This window comes from Choloepus didactylus, chromosome 21 (genome assembly GCF_015220235.1).
Source record: "Choloepus didactylus isolate mChoDid1 chromosome 21, mChoDid1.pri, whole genome shotgun sequence".
NCBI lineage: Eukaryota > Metazoa > Chordata > Mammalia > Pilosa > Megalonychidae > Choloepus > Choloepus didactylus.
In genome coordinates, this window is record NC_051327.1 from 28284550 (window position 1) to 28300423 (window position 15874).

Sequence of the window (15874 nt, forward strand, 5' to 3'; positions counted from 1 at the left end):
GCCTATCTGGCATGTTGGCAAACAGCCTGCTGCAAGCCCAGGGCCCCTCCACGAGCCTCTCGGCAGCCTGTGCCCTCCTCCCTGCTGGCCGTCTACTTCCTCCCAGCCCTCTGCTTCGTGTGCCTTTGCGGTGCACGCACGGCTCACGTCCTCGCCCGCTTCACCACCCTCTGCTCACTGACTGTTCTTGTCCCTGCCATGCCCCATGACCCTGGGCTTTTTGGGCAGCTTGGACAGCAGCTTCACCGGCTCAGCGGCCATCAGGGAAAGCGCACCAGCAGCCCCGGTGCGAGGCCTCAGGGAACAGGGCAGCAGGTGTGGACAGAGGAGAGGTGTGGACGGGCCCTGAGGTGAGGGTGGGGTGCACGGGGCACCCAGTGAGGAACTGTTGGAAAGTGGATGCCTGGCGGGATGAAAAGTCCGCCATGTCAAGACAGGGGCCCGGTTCCCAGCGATGCCAGCGTCAGCCTGGTTGCGGGTCGGGTCCTGGGTTCTAACTGGACATGGCTCAGGCCATGAGCAGCGTCCACCCACTCTCACAAAACAGGGGTGCTGCCTTGTGCTCTCACTTAAGCCCAGTAGGGCTCTACAGGGAGTTCTCTGCATGAACTGGGTCGCAACCAGTGAGGGACCCGCCCCGCTCACGCAGCCAGGGTGGGAACTGAGACCTGCCCTCGAAGGTGCCAACAGAAGCAGCCGCTGAGAAGCTGAACCGAGGCCTCTGAAGGTGGGAAGACAGTCTGGGTAAGGTTGGGCGAGAGAAATGTGTAGGTGCTTCATCGCGATGTTGTCAGGGCCAGTAGTGACCCCGTGTCACAAATGTGGGCCACCTGGGGAGCTCCTGGGTGGCCGACAGGGGCGAGACGCTCCCAGCCATGAGTTGGGCCGGGGCCGCTGGGGGAAGGCTGCTCACACGGGCCACAGGCCCCGACAGCCCTCGTGGAAACACGCGATGCGGAGTCAGCAGGAAGGGGCGCTGCACAGAGGAGTGCAGCTCTAAGTAAATAAATAAGTGGAAAAACGAATGGACATTAGGAAGACGACACACCAGCGAGACAATCAGCTGAGCTCTGGGACAGGTGGGAGGGCGGTGCACAGGAAGGCAGAGACGAGAGAGAAAACGGAAAACTAAGTGTGCAGGCAGAAGAAACAAAAGGCCAAAAAGTGAAAGCACCAGAGGGGAAACTCAACAGAAGAATTTAAAACTATCTTTCACAACGTTTTGGGTTTTCAAATCCAAGAGAAATTAAAAAGCTTTAGGAACACACTACATAAGAACGAAATTCAGAAAAATGCCAGACTGACGGGCCTAATTAATTTAAGATAAGAGAACCGAGAAAACCCACATCAGCGTAAAGCTGGAACCCCCTGAATTCGGCAAATCACGTCAACATCTTTGTCCTCACGAAAATGATTTCATTTTAACACACGTGAAAGCCTAATATGTAAAGGATTCATTATGCCAAACTCGAGCCCTCCCATGGTATTTTTTATCTGGTGACTTGGGAACTTATGAACCAACAGCACCCAATTCACGGTTTCCATGGGCCACATCTGGTCATGTGACGCACAAATCAGGGAGGGGCGCCCCGTCTCCACTATGCCAGATCCGGGGAAAATGCTCCAGTGCTGCTCAGGTCTGCGGAGGAACCTCGTGGGCTGGCACCGTGGGACTCGCCACCGCGACCGGGAGCCCAGGACAGGTGTCCTCCTTCTGCCCCGACGGCTCCCCCGAGGGCAGGGTGTCCCCTCCCCACACCTGGGAAACAGAAGTCATAACCACTAATTGTAGAAAATCACAACAGTCCAGAGAGCTCAATTTTAAGGCTGACTTTTGGTCGCCTTGAATAAAAAGCCAAGACAAGGTCAGCTACGAGCCGAAGTGCTCCAGCCTCCCTCGGATGAGAGGAAGAAACAGGCCCTTGCTTAAGGCTTCCGGTGGGCGGGTAGGGAGCCGACACTTCAATGGAAGTAATGGGAAGAAGTGAGCCCTGCCCCTGGCGCTGAGGGCAGTGAGGGCTGTGAACGGCACCAGGCCCAGGGCAGCTGGGGCTCCTGGAGGCCCGGCCGGGCCAGGGACCAGAGGGCCACTCGGCTCACACACACTCACCTGCCTTTGGAAAGCTGGGGAGACGTGCACGCCGTTGTGCAGGCGCGTCAGGACATGGCTCAGGGACAGGGAGACTGGACCTCAGAACCCCCGTGCCTCGGGGAGGAGGGGGCCGAGGCCCAGGGAAGGGCCGGACGCGTTCAAAATGACCCAGCTGGAGTGGGTGTGCAAATGCTGGCCTTCTGTCGACAATGAGAGCTGTGTGTGTGTGTGTGTGCGTGTGCAAGCACAGAGCCCCCTGCCCACAGGGGCTGGCTGGGGGTGGGAGGGTGGCTGTGTGAGGGGTTGTTCTTTATTTGAAGTTTCTGAATTCCCGGTGAACACTGGAATATGTTAACTTTTTTTTTTTTTTAAGTAGCTAGAATAAAAGAAAAGAAAGAGAAGCTGAAAGATGTGGTGCTCTTGGGGAGGCGCCAGGTAGAAGCAGCGGCCTGTCCTCCGATGAGCCAGGCCTCCCTCCCGCCCCAGTGCTCTCGTCAGGTAACTGGCATCTCTCTTCAGAGTAAAACCACTTCTTAGGGTTTTGACCACACAAGAGACCTCGGTCACTGCTGGGGTTCACGTGACAGGTTGTGGCAGGGGTTCACATTTCTAATGAGAGGCCCCAGGGAACCTCAGCACCAACTCGCTGTGGCACCCTGGGAGACCAGCCGAACAGGGAGAAGCGGGGAACACTCATCCCTCGAGGGGGGCCGCACCTTTTTTGTGAAGTAATAATGGGGCACTTCGATTCCCAAAAGCGTCTGGAAGGCAGGAGGCCGGGGGAAGCTGTCCTGGAGCAAGAGGCCGTGCTCGTCGGACACGAAGAACGACAGGATCAAAGCGTCCACCTGGGGGAGAGAGGAAAGAGTGTCTGGTTCCCACTGGCACTTTTGCTGCTGAGATGTTTAACACAAAACCTCAAGAAAACAGTGGCAAACGCACACAGAGGACCAGCTCGTCTCCTCGGGCACACAGCGGTCACACACGTCTACCCAGGAGTTCGCACCTTCCTCTCTACTCCACTTTGGGAGAATCTTCTAGAGCCTGGGAACAAGTGGGCCTCCTGACTGATGGTTTTTCTATGACAAAGGCTAATCATTCACACCTGGGTTGTCGAAGGAAACTCAAGATCACTCTTGTGTTTCAACATTTGTCTCCTTCAGAATCTTCACCCTGGTTTGAAAATCAGCAACGGAAAGATTCTCTGCTCTGCTGGCAGGGAATGGGACTACACGAGGGAGAAGTGAGTGCTGGCCTGGGTTCCATGGTGTGTGGCTCTTCTCAGCCCATCTGAGTAGGAAACAAGACGCCCAGGGCTCGCCAGAGCCTCTCCTCACGTCTCGTCACTTCCCAAAGGACCGAAGGTGTGAGGGAGACCGTGGCCCCCCTCCCCTGCACTGGCTGGTAGTCGGCTTGTCCTCCTCACGTGCCTGCACTGTCACCACACGCCCCAGCTTCCTCAGGAAGGTGCCCCAGCAATCTCTGCTTCTCCCAGGCTAACGATCAGCAGGCTACCTCCCTGGGCTGTGCCACTCGGGGTCTCGGGGGTCAGAGCCGGGCGTGCTCTGAAGACCTCAGGGCGTGACACTAGCTGTAGACAACCTTTAGGGGTTCCAGACTCAAAGTCTGGCAAAGGAAGGCCCTGGAAGGGAAGCCAGCCCTCAGCAGTCTCGGGGATGGTTGTCCCATACCAGCCACCCAAGGACCCTTGGGCGTGGGTTCTGTCGACAAAGAGGTGGGGTACGGAGAAGCACAGAAAACCAGGCTTTCCCAGGGAGCATCTGATTTCCACAAAACACAGGACTTGGAAAGTGTCACGGGACCCGTGTCCCTATCAGGGCACTGGGGTTCTGGGGTCCCATCAGCAGGGAGGGCTGCACGTGGTGAGGGGAGGGCAGTGGCCGGGGGCACACGGAGGAGCAGGGAGGTCAGGGGCCACGGCGCTCCCACTGGCCTGGGGAGGAAGCTGCTGGGGAGGGGCGGACTGTCCTTTGCAGGAGGGTCTCGGCTGCTGGGGCACCAACGTCAGGATGGCAGGCTGCCCCAGAGACGACTCACAGGCTGTGCTAATAGCAAGGGGTTAATTCACATCAACTGTTTCAGTGAAGCGTGCTGTCCCGAGCCAGAGAGAACACACCACGAAGCAGCTCCAAGACAGGAGAAGCAGAAAAATTACACTGAGCCAGACCTGGCGGAGAGGAGCGAGCTGCTCCCTATGCCAGCCTCAAGGGCGGGAGGCAACCACAAAGCAAGCTCATTTTTTGGCATGACTCACAAAAAAAACAAAAAACCCGCTGGAGGGAAGCTCGGTTTTCTGTGCTTCTCCGTGCCCGACCTCTTCTCATGGATCCGCTCCGTAGGCTCCACAGTGGTCGGCACGGGGCACGGCCCCTGGGCCTGGAAGGGAGGGTCTGTGGCTCCTGACGCTACAGCAGCGCTCCAGCCAGCCGAATCGCGAGGTGGCCACCACCCCACGAGAGTGGGATTTTCCTAATGACTTTCTCATAAACGAGGTCCAGAGTCTCAAGCCCGCCAAGGGCTCACAGTGAGCGTGGAGTGGTACCGTGGGACGGCTGCTCTCCTCCACCGGGGGCTGCTTCTCCGCGGACGGCGGCTGGGGCCTGGGCGCCTCCAGGGCGGCTTCGCACACGAAAAGCCTCGGCTCACTCTGGCCCCAGAAGTGGCTCACGGGAACGTGGCGTGCGAGTGTCCCATCCGTGAAGGCGAGGCTCCTGCAGGGAAAAGAAGGTGCATGCGAGCGCCACATCCAGGGCCTGCGGGGAGCAGCCTGCAAGGCCACAGCATGTCCGTCTCAACATGGGCTCCGGGCTTGTAGCACCCGGGCTGAAGGCCGTGCCGGGCTTGTGGGCAGGGCTGGGGGAGGGCCAGGGCGGGTGGCCTGCAAGAGCCCTTGGTCGGTGTCAGGGGCTCCCGCGGGCCCCACAGTGTCCCCATAGGGTGCTGTGCTGTTGCTCGCACCCCTTCCCCTTTGGGAAGCCCCGTGCTCTGCAGGCCCAGAGCTCCATGAGGTGCTGCAAGGAGTCAGGGAGGCGGGTGGCGAGGAGGCCATGAGGTTGCCAACGAGGGCCTGTGCCGACATGACATGACGATGAGCCCGTCTGCTGACCTGCGGGAACACCATGGACACAGGCAGGTGCCCCAGAGGCTGGGGGAGGGTCAGTCCCTAGCTGCCCCCTGCCGGGCCCATGACGGATGGAGCTGCGATCCACCCAGTGCCTTGGCCACCAACACCAGCGTTTACAGGACCCCAAGTGGGACCTGTAAATGGACAGAGCGAAGGGAGTGAGAATGGACTTTGGAACGTAACTCCATTCTCAGAAAGGGGAGCAGGGGATGCAGGCAGTAAGTTGAGGCAGGAAAGCACAAATCACAAAGACATGTCAAAACAAGAAAAACAGGCCTGAGTCACGACTGTGGGGTTTAAAGGAAGGTTAATTCTGAGGTTTCCGACCGTGCTGACGGGGAGAAGTGTCCCACTGAAGGGAAGCGGGACCCTGGGGGGACAGCCGGGTCAGGCTGTGAGAGTGCGGTTGCAGAGAGAGAACTGGAGCTAAGTGAGGGGAGCGGGGAATTCTGCTGAGGCAGAGGAGTGGGTCAAGCTCACCACACGCAAGAAGGATCCGGAAAAGGATTCTGAGGAAGAAAGAGGTTTCGGAAGAGAGGCGGGGAAAGTGCAGGAAAGGCTGGCCAAGAGGAAGCCACGGGGAGGAGGGAGCTGTTAACTGTAGCAAAAGTAGCAGAGTGGCAAGAAAGAGAAAAAGACAGAAGAACCAGACCCTGCGTTTTGGACGCCTCTGCTCTCCGTGAGCCACAGCTTTGTGCCCACATGTCCCCACTTTGCGCCCTCCTGTCCTGTCCCTGCTCTTGCTGCACATTCGCCCCAGCTGACCGTCCCTGCCAGGGCTGACGAGCCCCCAAGTCCTCAGCACAGCTGATTCACGTGCGTGGATTTCTTCACGCAAAATCCAACGTGAACCGTAAAGCAAGTATTATAAGCCCTTGAAGTTCTAGCTATAGTTTCTTCACGGCAGGAGGAACCTCAAATGCTGTTACACTAACTCTCTGAAGAAACAATTATTTTTTGTAGAAAAAGTTATTTTTTCTGAAAAGCCAGACACTTCCCGACAGCGGAGCCTGGGGAGCTGGGGCCATTCTGTCACTCCCCGCCCTCGGCTCCTGGGTCACACCTGTGGACGCTACGGCCTCAGCCCCTCGGCAAGTTCAAGTCTCTACAAAGTAATTTCAGAGCCTTTGAAACCTGGAAAACAGAGACTAAAGGCTGCAATCTGCCCAGCGGCCCAGCGTGCTTCTGCTGAGCTCGTTTGTCAGGCGGAGCAGCAGCCTGCCTGGAAGTTGAGGCAGTGGGATGCTGTTTCCACCTTGTTGTGAACGAACCCCTCCCACACCACGGTCTTACCTCTTGGGCTCCTGCCCATTGAACGACAAGGCCTCCGTGTGATCCGTCCGTCCAGTCTTGAAGTCGAAGGTGGTCACTGTGTCCATGTCAACATCGTAGAAGCAGATTCTGGAGTCGGGGCTGTTGTCGGCCTGGGGAGCAGAGCGGAAAGCTGGTGGTGCCATGAGGACACGGGTGCGGGGCCGATGCTGCACAGGGCTGGGGGAGAATGTCCTGGCGGTGGGACCCCCAGCGGGCACTTGGCTTTCGGGGAGGGGCACCTCCCAGTGCCTTCACCTGAGTGCCAGCTACCCCACCCCCGAAGCGGAGGCAGAACCTCTCGGTCATGGTTGCAGAGGACGGCAAACACGTCCTGCAGCCTGGGAGGGCCTTGCTGTCCAGCTGCTGTGACCCTGCCCAGAAGGGTGGCCCAAGCCAAGCGGCGGCCAGAACAGGGGCACCAGGGGTCTGGAGAGGCAACCCTCGGGTGGGCAAGTGAAAGGGGAAGGGCCGCCGGGTGGGGACAGCGCCCAGGGGAGGACAGGGCCTGGGACTGCTCCCACTTCCCCGATGGCCCCAGCGGTGGTTGAGGCCCCAGGAGTTCCTGGGGTGCCCCGGGAGTCTCAGGCACAGCCAGGCCTGGGCATGATGCTCCCGCTTTGGGGGCGACTCCTTGTGATCACCAGGTGATGAGGCTGAGCCTCTCTCCAGGAATCTTTATGCCAACATCCCCTCCGGGTCCCCTCCCTGGGCCTCCCTGCCTGCATTTGGGCAACAACCCTGGGCGGGTCCGTGGCTCCCTCCGGCCCATGCTGGCCCCGGGGCTTCTGATGTCACGCCAGGGCTGCGTCATGGACCCGGCACTGACCAGCCGTGATCCTTGGGCAGGTAACATCTGTCAGTGACCCCCCTCTGAAACTGGGAAGGGCAGCCGTACCGGATGATGGCAGTGGGTGGCCCACCCCCAAATACATCCTCTGGAACGTGTGCCCGTGGCCACCCTCCCAGTGCAGCCCAGCTCCCCCACTGCTCCGCCGGCACCACTCGCCCTGTGACAGCCCAGAGCACCTTCCTCGGCCAGGGAACGGCATGGCCCCTGCCACAGGCTCTCCCTGCACCGTGCACCCTACAGCGCTCCCAGGCCCGCTGTGCCTGCTCGTTTGCTCGTTTGTCCACAGCGCTCTCTGAGGAAGATCTGTTCCTCCGTGGGGAGACCTGGTCCCTTTGCTCGTGGGTCCTTCTTAGGGACAGAGCCTGGCAAGGTGCCCAACCCACCGCAGGGAACCCACAGTTGCCCCGAATGAATGCGTAAAGGAACAAACGCACACCAGTGGGCGGCAAGGAGCTAACCAACTCTGAAACAAGGCAACTTGCCGACCAGCCACCTTCCTTCCAGACCCTTCTATTTCTCAAAGCAAAATGCTTCATGTTCTCTTCAAAGCTCCTCTTCACACCTCTCGTGCCAACAGGAACTCGGCTGTGAGACGGGATGAGGCGAGGGCCTCTCAGAGTCAGAAAACCAACTGGTGCCGAAGGAGCATGAAACCGACAAAGACAGCACAGGGTGAGGTGTGCCCAGGGGTGCCGGCGGGGGGGCCAGGGGCGCGAGGGACGGGGCACAGGGAAGCAGCAGACAAGGTGCAGGGGCTGAGCCCACGGGGCGGGAGCTTAAGCAGGGGGTGGGTGGGGAGACGGGGTGAGGCGGGGCGCAGGGCTGCCGGGGGCCTGGGCTCACCTTGTGGAGCAGGAAGCTGATCTTGCTCCCGCTGGCGTTGCACCTCACGGACGCGATGGGCCCGGCGCCGGGCAGCAGCCGGGCCAGGTCCTTGCAGTCACAGTGCACCTTGGCTTCTCTGCAGGGGTGAGAGGCTCAGGCCAGGCAAGCCCTGGGTTTGCGCGCGTGCCCACCGAGGGAGGGGACGGACGGGCCCGGGACAAGGACTCACCTCCCCAAGGGCCCCGACCCCGCTGTTCAGAGCCTGCTCTGACCCAGGCGCTCCGCGTCGCGGGACACGGGCCCTACTTGGAACGGGTGTGCATCTTTAAGGCACCATTCTCATGAGAAAACATGAGTCAAGACTCTGTTTCCTCTCCTCTGTGCAACAGAACACATCGACTCTTTCTTTAATCAAAAAATTACTATAGAATTCACACTGGGAAAAAGTCAAACAACCCACAGTGATGAAAGAACCGGAAAGCCTCTGTGAACCCTCGTCCCATCCCCACTCCTGAGGCAGTGTTACAGGTTTATTTTTTGAAATAAGCTTTTGGCTGAGGAGTGGGTTTATGCTGACCCAGCGCGGAATGCTCCATGCCCCAGGCCCAGCCCCGCTTCGTTAGCATCTCTCATTAGTGCCTGGCACTGTCGCCAGCTAAAGGCCACGCCTCATTTGGGTGCCCCGGTTCTCCCTCAGGTCCCTTCCTGGTGCCAGGACCCACCCAGGACCTCACCGGGCCCTGTCGTCACGCCTGCCTGGGCGCCCTGCTGCTCACCACGACAGTCCTGAGGACAGGTCTGGGGGCCTGCAGGATGCCCTCACCATGGATGGGGCTACGGGTTTGGGGAGTGTTCGGGTTTGCTAAAGCTGCTGAAATGCAACATGCCGGAGATGGATTGGCTTCTACAATGGCGTTTATTAGCTCACAGATGTACAGCTCTAAGTCTGTGAGAATGACCCAGTTAAGGCATCAAGAGGATGCATCTTCTCTGAAGAAAAACCGATGGCATCTGGGGTTCCTCTGCCACATGGGAAGGCACACGGCTGGCTCTGCTGGAACTTCTCTCCCATGCTTAGCTTCTGCTTTCAGTAACTTTCTCCAAAATGTCCATGGGCTTCTGCCTCAGCAGAAGCTTGCTTCTCCTGGGGGCAAACCCTGGGTTGCATCTTAGCTTCTCTCCAAAATGTCTCTCTCAGCTCCTCTGAGCTCCCTTTCTCTGTGAGCTCCTAAAGGAATCCAGTAAAGGATTAAGACCCACCTGGAATGGCTGGGGTCACATCTCCATGGAAATAATCTAATCAAAAGTCCCACCCACAACAGGTCTGCCCCCACAAGATTAGATAAAAAGGACATGGCTGTTCTGGGGGATGTAAGAGTCAAAACAGCTCAGGGAGAGAGGGCCTGGAGGTGAGGGGTCCCTCCTGTCATGTCCAGCCCCAGGTATGTGCCCTGTGTGACCCCTTGTGGTTGGTGTTGACCTTGAACACTTGCTGAGGGCGTTCTTGCCCGGTTTCTCCTCTGTAAAGGGGCGCCCCGTGCTCCCTGTGAGGCCCCAGCCAGCAGCTACCCGTCGCTCACGTCCGCCTCCGTGGCCAGCGGCAGCGGGCTGCGAACCGAGGCCAGGGCAGCGGCTTTACAAGCGGCCACTCACTCCCAGACTCACTTGGTCAGCAGCTTTCCCCTCCCCGGTCCGTGAGGCTGTCTCCTGCGTCTGTGATACCATTAGATTCTTGTCACAGTTGGCACTCCATCCTGGGGTAACCTGATCTCTTATTTTTTTAATTTGCATATATTAGGATCACTCTTTGTGTGTGAAGTTCTATGGGTTTTGGTAAACGCATCGTATCATGGATCCACCGTTAAGGAGTTGTATGGAGTAGTTTTGCCACCCTAAAAAGTCCCCTGAACTTCACCTATCCGACCCTCCCGTCTCCCTCTGAACCCGGGCAATCACTGACACTTAAACCATCTACGTAGTTTTGCCTTTTCCAGAATGGCATTTAATTGGAAACACATGGTATACTGCATTTCAAACTGGCTTCTTTCACTTAGCAATATGCATTTACGGTCCATCTATGTCCTTCTGTGACTTGAAATCTCATCTCTTTTTTATCACTGTATAATATTCCATCATATAGATAATTCACAATTTGTTTATTCATTCACCAATTAAAGGAAATCTTGATTGCTTCCAGTTTTGGCAATTATGAATAAAAGCTGCTATGAACATTTGAGTACAGGCTTTTGTGTGGACATAAATTTTCAGATCTGTTGGGTGAATACCTGGGAGCGTGGCTGCTGGACCATACAGTAAGCCTGTGTTCGGCTCTGTAAGAAACCGCCAGGCTGTCTCCCAAGGTGGCTGGAGCATTTTGCCTTCCCACCAGCCACGGATGAGAGCTCCTGCCGCCGTGCGTCCCTGTCAGCGTTCGGTGCTGTCAGACCTTTGGATTTTAGCCATTCCAATAGGTGCCACGGGACCTCTTTGTCGTTTAAGTTTGTACCTCACGCGTGGCAAATGAAGCTGAGCAGCTTTTCATATGCTTATTTGCTGTGTGTATATCTTATTTGGTGAGATGCCTGTTCAGATCTTTTGCCCATTTTTTAATTGAGTCGTTGGTTTTCTAATTGTCGGGTTTTAAGAGTTCTTTGTATACAAGTCCTTTCTCAGATATGTGTTCTGCAAATGTTTTTTCCTAGTCTGTGGCTTGTCTTTTCATTCTCCTAAAAGTGTCTTCCACAGAAGAGAAGTTTTTAATTTTAATAAAGACCAATTTAACAATTTTTCCTTTCATGGATTGGCTTTTGGTGTGCATCTTTTGATAAAGAGTTTTTAATTTTTAAGAAATCCCATTTGTCAATTTTTTTCTTTTATGGTTATCACTTTCTGGAGCCTGCTAAGAAAACTGCCTACCCCACAGTGATATTCTCTTTTGTTTTCTTCTAGAAGCTTTATGGTTTAGCATTTAGGCTTAGGCCTGGGTCTAATTAAAATTAATTTGTTCGTATAATGTGAGGTAGGGATCAGGGTTCTTTTCTATTTTCCTAATATATCCAGTTGTTCCAGCACAGCTGCTGAAAAGACTTCCCTTTTCCCCTTCGATTTCTCTGGAAGCCTTTGTCAAAATCAAGTGACCACGCAATTCTGGTTTAATTCTGGGCTCCTGCTGTTTCACTCAGGTACCCATCCGTGCTTACACCCGGCCCATGACGTGGCGAGGACGGAGCCCCGGCGCCCTCCGTTCTGTTCTGTCTTCAAGGTGTTTTGGAGAATTCTAGGTTTTTTTGCATTTCCATATAAATTTTAGAATCACCTTTTAAATTTCTCTAAAAAAGAAACCTGTTGGCATTATGAGTGGGAATTCTTTGAATCTATAGATCAATTTGGGGAGAACTGATGTCTTTTCTTAAGTTTTCCAAAGTATTTATTCAGGTCTTCCTCCATTTCTCTCCAGAGTTTCGTGGTTTTCAGAGTAGAGGTCTTTTTTTTTTTTTAAACTTTATTATTTAGGATAGAGGTCTTATAGAGCTGTTAAATTTATTCCTAAGTATTTTATGGTTTTTAACGCTATTGCAAATGTAATTGATTTTTCCACTACATCTTCCCAGTGGGTGCTGTTAATTTATAAAAATAAGATTGTTTTTTCTGTTGACTTTGTCTCCCCCATCCTTACTGAATTCCCTTACTTGTTCTAGAAGGCCTTCTGTAGAGATTTCTTGGGCTGTTCTTCACAGACGGCCATTCAACTGGAAATCAAGACAGTTTTCCTTCTTTCCCGATCTTTGTGCCTTTTTGCTTTTTCCGGCATCTTTCCTGAGTTGGGTCTCCAGCACAACGGGAAAGAGGAGCTGTGGGGCCTCCGGGCCTTGTCTCCACCTCGCGAGGAGGGTGTTCACCATTTCACCATGGACAATGTCAGCTGGAGGTTTTCAAATGCGCTTTCTTATCAGGATGAAGAACTTACCTTTTATTTCTCTTTTGATAAGAGGTCTAATCACAACTATTTCACCCTTTTCTGCATATTTTCTTTATGTCCTTGAGCACGGTTATGTTAGGTCTTTAAAGCTCTCATCTGCCGATCGCAACCCCAGTGTCTGTTGACTGAATATGCAACATGCTCCATAATTTTGGATTATATGGTGGGTGTGATGAATAATACATGTAGGTGATCTGGATTCCATTTTGTTTCTCTGAAGAGTGCAATTCTGTTTTAATAGATGGTGGACTTGGCTGATCTCAAACTCCAAACCATGCCTTTTCTGCTGTAGACAGTATCTGATTCTCTGCACGGTTCTTTCACCCGGAGTTTGTACTGCAAGCGTGAGGACCTCTCCTTTGCCTACTTGCCTACCCCCCTTGTTTCAGCCTCTCTGAGCTGCTCTCCAGGGCCTGCAGGTAGCGGTTTGTCAGGTTTCATCCGAGTTCACAGACGTTATCTTTGGGTGTGTGGGTCTGACAGAAGCAAACCCTCCATTACCAGAAGCCAGAAGTGTTCAGTGTTTTAATTTACATTTCTTTTACTGTGTTGAAATTGAAATGGAACATCTTTTCAGACATTTAGGAACCTATTGTAACTACTCTAAGTAGTCGTTATCCTTTGCCCATTTTTGGATGGAGGACATTTTACCATTTGTTGGAGGGTGTTTTTCTTACTGATTTTTAGGAGTCTTTATATATTAGAGAGATTAGCTTTTCTTTTTGGTCTGTGATAGGAGACATAAATATATTTATTCTCAATTTGTTCTTTGTCTTCTGATTTGCTTATGGTGATTTTTGCCATTAGAAAGTTTTTTGTGTCTTGTTTTTGTTGTATTTTTATGTAGTTGAATGTATCAGTGTTTTCTGAGATGACATAGGAGTTTTGAGTCATAGTTAAAAGACCTTCTCCACTGCAGTCTTAGGAAGGAATTCTACCCTGTTTTCTTCAACAATTTTATGGTTTTATTTTTTAATAAACTTGAGTTTTAAATGTAAATGCCACTTCCTTGTCATGTGAAGACTATAAATTCGGACTGAGACTGTGCCAGTTTGAATATATTGTGTCCCCCAAAAGCCATTATCTTTGATGTAATCTTGTGTGGGCAGACGTTATCAGTGTTGATTAGATTGTAATTCTTTGAGTGTTTCTGTGGAATGCGCCCCACCCAGCGGTGGGTGATGATTCTGATGAGATATTCTCATGGAGGCATGGCCCCACCCATTCAGGGTGGGCCTTGATCAGTGGAGCCATATAAATGAGCTGACTCAAAGAGAAGGAACTCAGTGCAGCTGTGAGTGACGTTTTGAAGAGGAGCAAGCTTGCTAGAGGGGAACATCCAGGGAGAAAGCCATTTTGAAACCAGAACTTTGGAGCAGTCGCCAGCCGCGTGCCTTCCCAGCTAACAGAGGTTTTCCGGACGCCATTGGCCATCCTCCAGTGAAGGTACCTGATTACTGATGTGTTACCTTGGACACTTTATGGCCTTAAGACTGTAACTGTGTAGCCAATAAACCCCCTTTTGTAAAAGCCAATCCATCTCTGGTGTTTTGCATTCTGCAGCATTAGCAAACTAGAACAGAGACTTAAGGTGTTTCAAAAAATTAAGTGGTATCTTAATGTTGGAATGAGAACGTAAAGAGATTTCTATCTCTGCTTCCATCTCCTTGCCCCCTCTCCCCTCACTGTTTTCTCATTTTAAAGACTCTGGACGCTTATTTGAGATAAATCGTACCTTCGGGAAAGATCAAAGCTTTTGAAGTGAGCTGAGTCTGTCCCTACGACCAGGAAGTTTCCGCAGACGTCCAGGCAGCATGGGCTCCCCTCGGGCTCGGCGAACAGGAGGAGCTGCTTGACGGTTCCCTGGGGACAGGAGAGCGGCAGGAGATGCAGGGAAGCGGCTTCCACGGCAAGGCCCCTGTGTTAGTGAGCGTCACCCACAGGCGCCCCGGGGGTCCGGAGCAGGGCAGAGGGCGGCTCGGTAAACACACACGCCCATGATTTCCCAGCGGGACAGGGTGGGCGGCACTTGGGTGGGTGCGGAGGCGTGATGCATAAAGCCGCCTGGCCAGGCCGTCCACCGCGCCAGCCTCAGGCGCCGGGAGCCTCGGCGGGAGCAGGAGTGAAGGGGACACCTGCTGGGAGACCGGCTACATCAGGGCATGCTCCCTTCTGAAGGTTCCGGGGGTCTTTAACCCCCCGTTACCACACAGCATTTTGAAGCATGGCCTCACCTGCGCCGAGCAAACCTTATTCTCTGGGTGTTACTGTGAGTGACCCCGTCCTCAGGGTCTGGAAAGTTCTGGGTACAGTTTCCCGAACACCTGGTGACCACCCCCATCACATGGGAGCTGCGCCGGGCAGTGTGTGGTCCTCCCCAGGGGGCTGAGGCAGGTGGCAAGGCAGGGGGTGCATCTGGGCGCCAAGGGCCCTGGGGTGTGCGGTGTGCAGGTGAGGAGGCCCCGAGTGCCCGAGTGGGCGCAGGATTCCAGAGAGCGCAGCCCTGCAGGCAGGGGCTGAATGGACACCTGCTCTTCCTGTATTTAAAATCTTAAATAAAAAGAGCCGACTTGCATCACTAGCTGGCACCCTGCGGCCAGGGTCCCTGCTAATCTCACCTGCCCTTGGGGCCCCGGCTCCCCACCCATCTGTGTCCCCAACAGACAGGCAAGTGGCACCTGGAGAGCGGCTGGCGCAAGTGGAAGGGGCTTTCCTTTGTGGGGGAGTCTCCTTTCCTCCCGGCCTCCCCACGTCTGCTCCCCTCCAGCCCCGGGCAAGACCTTGCTGGGCGGAGGCTGTGGGAAGATGGAGCAGGAGGCTCGGGAACCACTGAACCTTCCAGATCACTCACTGCGCTGCATCCGGGGGGGGGGAGCGGAGGGGAGAGGCTGCTGATGAACCCTGGTGAGCCCCACCCCCCACCGCAGCTGCCTCCCCCCACAGCCTCAGGGGCGGCAGTGGGAGCTGGAGCTCGGGCTCCGGGCGCTGCTGGCTGGTGCCAGGGTGGGACACAAACACCTGGTCCTCCCAACACCAGGGATGCGATCTGATCACTGATCACTGCTTCTGATCAGCTACTACAGATCGCTGGGGGACCGCTGGTTGTTCTAACGCCCCCTGGGCAAAGGCAGCAGAGGAATCTTAGACAGTGACCTTCCTCAAAACCACAGAAAACAGTGAGAGAGAAGACCACACAGCTGCAGAAGCCACAGAAGCAGCCCCTGGCGCCCCTTCCGCCCTGCCGCGAGCCCTCCTCCGGGGCCCTGTTCCCTGCGCACGCACGGTGGTGTGTGGGTGCCAGAGAGGTTGAGAGCTCAGGAAGCATCCCTCATGCTACAGCCAGCTGATTTCTGACAAAGGAGCCAAGTCCACTCAATTGGGAAAGAACAGTCTCTTTGACAAATCTGCTGGGAAAACTGGATCTCCAGTTGCAAAACAATGAAGGGGGACCCCACCTCACAGCACATCCAACCAAACTAGATCAAAGAACTAAATCTAAGAATCAGAAGTGTAAAACTCCTAGAAGAAAACATAGGGAAGCATCTGTAAGATTTTGTGTTAGGCAATGCTTCTTGGACTTCATATCCAAAGCACAAACAACAAAAGAAAAAATAGATAAAAGGGACCTCATCAAAATAAAAAACTTTTGTGCATCAAAGGACTTTGTCA

At 54.4% G+C, this 15874-nt stretch overlaps 1 protein-coding gene across 2 annotated transcripts in view; it reads right to left on the reverse strand.

Annotated features, from left to right (window-relative positions):
• The window catches only part of IFT140 (intraflagellar transport 140), a 77857-nt gene that overhangs the window by 36153 nt on the left and 25830 nt on the right, over window positions 1–15874 (reverse strand). For both annotated transcript variants that reach the window (XM_037814987.1, XM_037814986.1), the window contains exons 13-17: window positions 13941–14068; window positions 8245–8362; window positions 6531–6661; window positions 4656–4824; window positions 2809–2940 (exon numbers count right to left, since the gene is read on the reverse strand). In XM_037814987.1, the coding sequence (XP_037670915.1) occupies window positions 2809–2940; window positions 4656–4824; window positions 6531–6661; window positions 8245–8362; window positions 13941–14068 (678 nt within the window). The remainder of the gene's footprint in view (window positions 1–2808; window positions 2941–4655; window positions 4825–6530; window positions 6662–8244; window positions 8363–13940; window positions 14069–15874) is intronic.